The sequence below is a fragment of the Wolffia australiana genome, chromosome 12 (assembly GCF_029677425.1).
Source record: "Wolffia australiana isolate 7733 chromosome 12, ASM2967742v1".
NCBI classification, from domain to species: domain Eukaryota; kingdom Viridiplantae; phylum Streptophyta; class Magnoliopsida; order Alismatales; family Araceae; genus Wolffia; species Wolffia australiana.
This window is the reverse complement of record NC_135846.1, coordinates 15,180,114-15,188,463: the sequence shown is the minus strand read 5'-3', so window position 1 is coordinate 15,188,463 and position 8,350 is coordinate 15,180,114. Positions and strand designations below refer to the sequence as shown.

General features: G+C 39.0%; 1 protein-coding gene and 2 non-coding genes across 6 annotated transcripts; 1 reads left to right on the top strand and 2 right to left on the bottom strand.

Annotated features, from left to right (window-relative positions):
- Positions 1 to 202: 202 nt before the first annotated feature.
- LOC144710392 (DNA-binding protein BIN4-like) lies at positions 203 to 7,022 on the bottom strand. Of its 4 annotated transcripts, none has more exons than XM_078584140.1 (9): positions 6,890 to 7,022; positions 6,251 to 6,556; positions 6,067 to 6,131; positions 5,744 to 5,902; positions 2,301 to 2,418; positions 1,942 to 1,988; positions 1,839 to 1,865; positions 969 to 1,044; positions 203 to 600 (listed from the first exon to the last, which is right to left on the bottom strand). In XM_078584140.1, the coding sequence occupies exons 4-9, from the start codon at positions 5,816 to 5,818 to the stop codon at positions 392 to 394; spliced, it is 552 nt and encodes a 183-aa protein (XP_078440266.1). In that variant the 5' UTR covers positions 5,819 to 5,902; positions 6,067 to 6,131; positions 6,251 to 6,556; positions 6,890 to 7,022; the 3' UTR covers positions 203 to 391. The 4 variants fall into 4 exon arrangements, with proteins under 4 accessions (XP_078440266.1, XP_078440268.1, XP_078440267.1 ...); XM_078584142.1 differs by having other exon boundaries at positions 5,852 to 5,902; XM_078584141.1 differs by having other exon boundaries at positions 6,067 to 6,124.
- Positions 7,023 to 7,333: 311 nt separating this feature from the next.
- Positions 7,334 to 7,418, top strand: TRNAM-CAU (transfer RNA methionine (anticodon CAU)). The gene is given in 2 exon segments: positions 7,334 to 7,371; positions 7,383 to 7,418. It is a non-coding gene; the product is annotated as a tRNA-Met (tRNA).
- An 830-nt stretch (positions 7,419 to 8,248) lies between these two features.
- TRNAM-CAU (transfer RNA methionine (anticodon CAU)) lies at positions 8,249 to 8,333 on the bottom strand. Its single transcript is given in 2 exon segments — positions 8,249 to 8,284; positions 8,296 to 8,333. It is a non-coding gene; the product is annotated as a tRNA-Met (tRNA).
- Between the last annotated feature and the right edge of the window lie 17 nt (positions 8,334 to 8,350).

Here is an 8,350-nt window from a genome sequence, read left to right as displayed (position 1 = left end):
GAATTGGAAAACATAGTTAAGAAAATGAGGCATAAAGGAAAACGCAATTACCATTTTGAAAAGATTTAAAAAGAGTATCCAATAATTAACTTCCAAGGATTAAGCAACAATTTAAAGCATCACAAGTCATGGAGAGTTTACTCTTTTTTTTTAAATCGGCAAAAAACAGGGTGTCGTTTTATTGTGCCCGTAGACCAATCCAGCCGTGCCCTGGACGCCACCCAGGGAGATTTTATCTTTTAAATTTAGTGTCCAACAGCATTTATAGGCGCGGAGCGAGCGTACATGTGCCAATTACACACGGACCCTACTCGCCCACGCCCTTGGTACAGAAAAGAAAAAATACATGAGTGGTACCTATAAGTAGCCAAGAGAAGGTTGCTCGTCATCGTTAGTGTGCTGGAGCCCGCAACGTGGTAATGCAGGGTTTTTGCGCAGCCCCCCCCCCCCCCCCCCCCTCCATTTTTTTATTAGATTTCCCTTGATTTTTCTCGTCTGGGTGATCATCATTTTCACCGCCTTTTGCTCCTTTAAAAGCGGATGACTTGGGGTCCCCTTCCCGCTCATCATCCATGTCGAAGGAAAATCCATCAAGAACGCCTGCAAGAATAACCTCTCAATGAACGACATTTCGCGGCAGGATCATATTGAATTTTTTTCATGAAAAATGCGTATTCGAAAATTCAAGTCCACGTTGAGATTCTCATGAAAAAGTTGATATTCCATCTTATGAAAACAAGGATTAGGGCCCACCAAGCATCAATTAAACAGTCTACATATTGGACGCTTCATCACTAAAAATATTACGCAATATTCTGAAATAGGCTGAATCAAAAACTTAATCCAGAAGATCATTTCAACCGTGGAATAAATCACTAGGAAGTAGGAATACGCCGAATTAAAAACTCTGAAAAAGAAATAACAAAATGACTACAGGGAAAGAAGAATGTGGGTTGAGAGTACCTAACCTTCAATTACAGTCTCAGCTTCGAACAGATTGGAATGGGGCTTTAATTGGATGAAATCACTCATGATAGCCTCCACCTAACCCACAGACGACAAATGACAGTGCATAAAACGGACAGAATGAGAAAAGAAATAGAGTTTTCTGCACAAGAAAAAATCGTTGAATCTCCAGGAAATTTCATTTAATGTCTGAAGAAATCAAGAGAAAATGAATTGTCAAGGGACTATATACGAGTTATTAAACAACAAAAGTTTGGAAAACAGGAAGAAACTTTGTTGAACAATTTTATTTTGTTCACGAAATTGAGAGTAAGAGATATGTCACGGGAGAAGATAACAACGTTTCCAAAAGAGTTATTAGAGAAGGTCCTGAAGTCTGGAAAAACGACCAGAGGCCTAAGATAAAGGCAACAAGTGTATTTATAAATGAAGAAATATAAAATAACGCATTTTTTATACGTTTCTCTCAAAAAAGATGGAATGGCATATTTCTTCTCTATGAGAATCTGGAATCTTTGAAAATATGTGTAGTAAGGCGGAGCAAATATAATATAAATGGAAAACAGTCCCCCTGGTTACCACATTCATAAAACTGAGTACCAACGAATAGATTTATAGCTATAGAGTAATGTTTTCAGGGGCATCTTTCGAGAGAAAGCACCTGACCGTGTCGAGAAATCATCTACAACATGTTTGAAGAATTCCTTACTATAGAATGTTTGAAGATGCATACTCTACAGAACCATCCAGTAGGCAAAAGAGACGGGAAAAAGGAAGATGACAGAAGGAAAAGATTAAGGAAATAAGTTGGTCCATAAAAAATAAAAATGAAAATTCGGATTTACGGCAGCTGAAATCCAAAATAATTAAACCTTTGCTTCTGACGGCCCAAAGCTGACCTGCACAAATGCATTGGGGTTATACAAAGTCAGTTTTGTAAGAATCACACCAAACACATTGAAATGGATAACTTACAACGCAGAACGTCCTGGAAGGGACTATGGCAGTTTTATATATTGTCCCTGCAAAGCCAAGAAGCAGGAACACGAGAAAATACATCAGCATGTAAAAACTGGCATCCAGATGAACGTTTGGTAAAGAAAATTTCCTACTCGTATGTGGTTAATTTCTGTTGTTAGTTTCACTTTTCCCAAGATGATTATTAATCATAATGATCTTTGAATGATAAAAATGCATCTCCTAGAAAATAATGCATAGCTACTCTAATTTTTTCCATGCAATAAGTTAATGATCATTGAGTTTTAGATGAAACTCATTTCTGAATTTCATCAATCGACCAAGATTGTATGAATCCGAGACAGCATTGAAGGAACCTTTCAGATCCAATAGCATTTCGTGGCTTCTACTTCCGGTTTCTGAAATTACAACCCGTCCAACTGCACCAACATCCCCGCTGAGATCTACAGATTCATCATCGCATACCACAAGGGCCTACAAGGGAGAACATCTTCAACAGAGTTAAATCATGAATGGAAGTGAATTACTATACTTTTAACAGTCAACACTTATTGGCTCTGGATATTGATGTGATCCATTAGAGTGTCTATCTCCAAAAGAAGATTCGACAGCAGCCCACCCCAGAAGTGCAGGCCCAGCCCGCTTCAAAATCTACTTAAGCCCTTCCTTTCTGGAGGTAGGGCAGGAAGAAAATCACTTTGTGAGTCTCTATAGTACCCTCTCCTCTTTCGCCATCCTCTCACCATTCACATTCTGTCGTCTCGACCGCGGGAACTTCTCTCCTATCCCCCTCTTGTCACTCAGTAAACGACATTGGACGCATCTTTGGTTATTGGAATATCATTGTTGGAATCTTCTACCACGGGCAGAACAATCACACTCCCGATCGGGAACATATCAGACATCCACTTTGCAGTTGTCGTCCTCAGTATAATTTGATATGTACCGGACAGAGGACGCAGGACAAAATGGGTCAGGTCAAGACACATCCCCACCGGCATCTTGGCCTGGTGGATGCGACAAGGAATGTGAACTGGGGGCGTGCATCCCATCCTATCATGTCTGCATCCTGTCCCATCCAGCATCCCATGAGGCTGGACGGGATCCAGGAAGCATCCAGGGTAGGACTGAATAATATATTACAAAATTAAGATTAAAAAAATATTCAAAAAATGCAACTGTAACATCCCTACGTTGACGGGACCCATCTCCTTGTCCCCTCCCATCTCGCCCTCTGTCCTGAGTTCTGGGATGGAGGCGATCTGAGTTGTTACATCCCGACCAGCGTCTGTGCCAGGGATGGGAAGGGATGGGACGCACATCCCAGAACTCAAATCCTAGGGATGTAATACTCTGAAAAATTGGATGATGTAGTATGATTATGATCAACTTTTTTATGAAGTTCATGCAGGGAAATTCAGTCTCTGAATTGGACAAGATGTGTCTATTTTTCAAAACCAATAGAACCCAAATTTTAACGAACTCAATTTGACATGGTGGAAGAAAACAGAGATCCAAGATGGAGCAGGAACAACTTCCGGCTGAAATCATGCCGAGGAAGACTCAAGATCTCAGTCATTATTGATCTTCTTGTTTCCAAAAAATGGGATATAAAAATCTTTCTTCCACCTAGAACCGCTCGGCATTTGAGGAAAAATGCATTGACTGAAAGCCCTAATGTGCATCTCTTCATTTGCTTGATTATTTGATAAAACCAGTGAAAGATCAATTTTATCAAAGGTCAATCAAATATTTTTGTGATTTTGATAAGTATCATTAAAAGAGATATTAACAAATAGTGCATTAAGCACTCGACTGAGGCTTTTGGAATTTAGGCTTGTACATTTTGGATTGTCAGACGAATCAACTAAAACTCAATCAATGCTAGTTACGCCAGGGATGAGTGAGGAGAGCCTGTGTATCATCTAAAATAAATATTCAACTTTTTAGTAGAGAAAATTTTCAAAATCAACTCAACGATTCACTACGATCACATTAGTTCTAGATGTGATTAGAAAGGGTTTCCCCAAATAGAGAAAATTTTAGCATTTAACAGATTGGTTTGCTGTCCCAAAATTTCAAGAGCCAAAAGCGTTCTTGAGTCTGACTTGGGACAGCCACCACATTGGTGCCAGATATTCATCTATCCCAAGAACTTGAAATCGACGTAGTAGAGTTGCTTTGCATCCAAAGCACAAAATAATTCTGAGGAGCACAAAATGGTCACGATATTCTCACCAATCATATCCATGCAGTTTCTTTTTGGATGTCTTACCATTGAAACAGATAAAAAGATAAACCAGTGGTCATTAGGGTATATTTTAATCAACGTCAGACAGAATCTCCTCTAATTGGAAGATTTGATAGATTCATCATCCAGTTGCCAATCTGATCAAAAGATTAGATTAATCGCATAGGCTGGATCCTGACCGTGATGAGCAAGCCAATAGATCAAGAGGGTCAACAACGATGGATCTGGATCGGTCCATTCACTCAATCTGATCCAATTGGGGCACATGATTCTGGAGAAGATTATATTGATGGAAATAATGTTTAGATCTTCCTTTCAACAATCCCACCTTAGCTTTGTTTTCCTGTCATCAACCTTTGGCGATTATGATGACGATATTGACCAATTATATTGACAAGGTAACTGTTAATGGCTGGCATTAATGTTGATGGGGATTTAACGTTGTCTTCAGCATCAGTAGTCAACTTAGTAAAATTCTAGTTTCAAAATTTATCAACACTGTTAAGGTCAACCGGCCTTATCATTTACAAACAGTAGATTTTTTTGAAACATGTTTACAAACTGTAGATGACAATGATGTTGACAACTTGTTAACGATATCAATGACGTTGTCAAGTTGGCGTTGATGATGATGCCAATGCCCAAGGCCGATATTAATAGCACTTTGTCAACTGTCTGTCACCATCTTCGTAAACGTTACAAGGCAGCATCGGCGTGAAGCAGCAAATGCCTTCCGATAGAACAAGTAAAAATCACACTGATCTAAAACATTGACTCCGAATGTTAAATCATGAGTTAGAACTTAGAACACATTGAGGATCCAAACCCCACCTGATGACTTAGAACTTCTTTTCGCATGAAAATATTTTCAAATTTTTTTAGCATCATGAGAGCCAAGGAAACATTGCTTTTCATTGATGTTCCATAAAAAAGATGAATTTCGTGCGGGGATTACATAAATTCCGTGACGGGGGTTGATATGATCCGAAGTCAGATCAATGCACAGAAGAAAGACCAGATAAAAGCAGGCCAAATTGGGAGGCCTGCCCCACTACTGGAGCATTTCAACCCCCTCGTCAAGCTTGGGGAGGGAACGAATACCGAAGTGAGAAACCCTGGTCATGTCTATCTCTCTCTAACTGGTAACCTTTTTCTCTCTCTCTCATTCTGCAGATGACAGCATCCACAGGAAAGCAACACCCCTTCCATTGATGATCCTTTGTCATCCCCTTACTGTTACCGTTCTCCTCCTTGACCCTGGGAACATTTCTCTCTCACTTCCCTAAACCTCTCTGCTCTCTAGACCTTGAGACGATTTATCTATTGGAATTGTCCATTTATTTCAAGTTTGCGGGTTGACCACGTTCTTTCTATACTTCCCCATCAGGGTTGCGTCAGCGGCATATTGGTAGGCTACCCCAACTGACTTCTCAAAGAGAAGTGCTCAGAATCGAGCAACAAATTAATCGACGAGATTAAAAAGGCAGAAGTCAAGAAATGAAGAACAGAAGACTTCTAGCCAAAAAGAAAAAGGAGATTTATAGTTGCCTTCTGAAGATTCTCTTTATTCTTTGATCCTCTGATCCAGATTTCCTTCTTTATATATCCCTTGAGTCTCTTCATAGTTTAGTTAGAAATTTTGCCGAAAATTGGTACCTTAGAACGCTGGACTTTGTCAGACATCACTAGGGACAACCTTGAGGACACCTGGAAATCAAAGAGCCCAACTTCATTATCTGACTTTAACAGAATATCATGAATATCAGAGAATGCTTAAACGGTCAATGAACGGTGATACGATTCAATCAGAGATGACAGTGACTTTAAGAAAACTTTTGTTTTTTTGAAAGAAGACTTTAAGAAAAACTTACATTGGTAATGATGGGCTTCTCCCCATCATCCTCCACAGGACCATTATCTTGCAGATCACTGGTTTCTTTCCGCGCATAAAAATGATGAAAATTAAATGAATAAACATGGGAAGACAAAAAATATTACAAAGCGTTGAGATCGGTCAAACAGAATGATGAGCAAATGGCTGCCAGGCAGACAAACCTTCGTCTAAATTATGATCGTTCTCTCGCTTAAGGTTAGCCTTGGGAGTTACATGATTCTCAGAGTTCCTTTTTTTTTCAGCTGCCTCTTTGATCCATTAGAAGAAGATTGCTTTCGACTCGTCTTCGGGACTCCTTTTTCAGGGTCTTCAGGGCCCTCATCGCCACTTTCAATGAGGATAAAACTCTTCCCGAGATCCTTCTCCGCTGACAATTTATCTCGTTCTTGGAGATCTCGATTAGAGCTGTTGCCATGAGAAGAGCTCGAGTCTGACGACAAAGAGAGGATGGAGCCAGTAATAGGCGTCTGACCAGAGAATATCAAAAGAAAATGTAAGAAACTAGACACCACCATTGGAAAAAAAACTAGGTTATTCTTTAGTAATGTTTGAAATATCTGAGTCGCAAACAAACATCGAGTTCAATCTGCTTCGCATAATAATTCTGACAAGAAAATCAACCCTATATTAACTTCAACACGGAAATCCGCCGTAGAAAGTGTCAATCTGAAGAAAACTGAACCCTTTCCCGGCGATGAACCACAAAACTAGCAGTTAAAGTTGAATTCTATTTTGGTCAAAATATGGTTTATCTAGATAGCAGAGGCAACAGGAATCAAGAACAACGAAGAAAATCAAACCTGGAAATTGCGTAACGAGTCTGGGGATCCTCCTCGAGAGTCGTCGCTCATCTCCCCAGCCGTTTCCTTCGCTCAATTTCTTCCCACTCCACTTCTTCGAGCAACAGTTTTGCCGCCGAAACTTGCGTTTCTTTAATAGTATCGAGTAAAAAAGTAAATCTTCACTGTTTTCATCAATTTTAAAATTGTAAAAGACAAAATACTGGTATTTTAGTATTTGCATAGTGCTCACGGAAACAACTATAATAAACCGTTTTTTTATTTCATGTTCACCTGATCTCATTTTCTGATATCAAAACGATAATTTCAGCTCATTTACGACCGGCACCGTGACTCCTTTGGAATCATAGAGCTATGTCTACATCATATCAGTGTCATTAAATATGCAAGTAGCAATCTTTGATATTTTGATATTATAATTAATTATATATTAAATGTCATCAAGGGGTGGTGGCGCAGTTGGCTAGCGCGTAGGTCTCATAGCTAAAGAGTGATCCTGAGGTCGAGAGTTCGAGCCTCTCTCACCCCAATTAATTTTTGCTCCAGAAAAAAATATTTGATTAGGAATAATAATATGCTAGTAGCGCTTTGATGAATACGCTAAGCAAATATGAAGCCATTTATTTTTCATCATAGAAAAATATTATTTGACTGGGAATAATACGACGCTTGTGTTTTTTATGAATACGCAAAATAAATAAAGTCTTGATATTGGGTGATCAACAATAATTGGAAAACTTGTCCCATGGGTTCAACGTAGAAAGTCACCATATCAGTTGATTAGAATGTGTAATTCATTGTTTCGATAAAAAAATCTTAAGACTGGCTTATCACAATCATGGGAAAAGTTGTCCGTATGTTGCATTTTTATTCAACCAAAAACGACAAAATGACATGTCATTCTTTAATTCACAGTCAGTTCATAACTCTAGAGGTTTATATCATGTTCTAAATCTTTCGTAGTCCCCCAACAATACTCATCTGATTTTTCAGACGTATGTTGTGCAACTTCTGCCGTATGTTGTGCAACATACGGACAACTTTTCCCATGATTGTGATAAGCCAGTCTTAAGATTTTTTTATCGAAACAATGAATTACACATTCTAATCAACTGATATGGTGACTTTCTACGTTGAACCCATGGGACAAGTTTTCCAATTATTGTTGATCACCCAATATCAAGACTTTATTTATTTTGCGTATTCATAAAAAACACAAGCGTCGTATTATTCCCAGTCAAATAATATTTTTCTATGATGAAAAATAAATGGCTTCATATTTGCTTAGCGTATTCATCAAAGCGCTACTAGCATATTATTATTCCTAATCAAATATTTTTTTCTGGAGCAAAAATTAATTGGGGTGAGAGAGGCTCGAACTCTCGACCTCAGGATCACTCTTCAGCTATGAGACCTACGCGCTAGCCAACTGCGCCACCACCCCTTGGTGTCATACGAAGT

Bases quoted from the DNA above. Each gene is read 5' to 3' on its own strand.
- LOC144710392 (XM_078584140.1), bottom strand. From the start codon at position 5,818: ATGAAGAGACTCAAGGGATATATAAAGAAGGAAATCTGGATCAGAGGA. The intron at 1,866-1,941 runs GTAAGTTATCCA...GCATTTGTGCAG, and splicing joins CTTCCAGGACGTTCTGCGTT to GTCAGCTTTGGGCCGTCAGA. The intron at 601-968 runs GTTAGGTACTCT...TTATTCTTGCAG, and splicing joins AGCTGAGACTGTAATTGAAG to GCGTTCTTGATGGATTTTCC.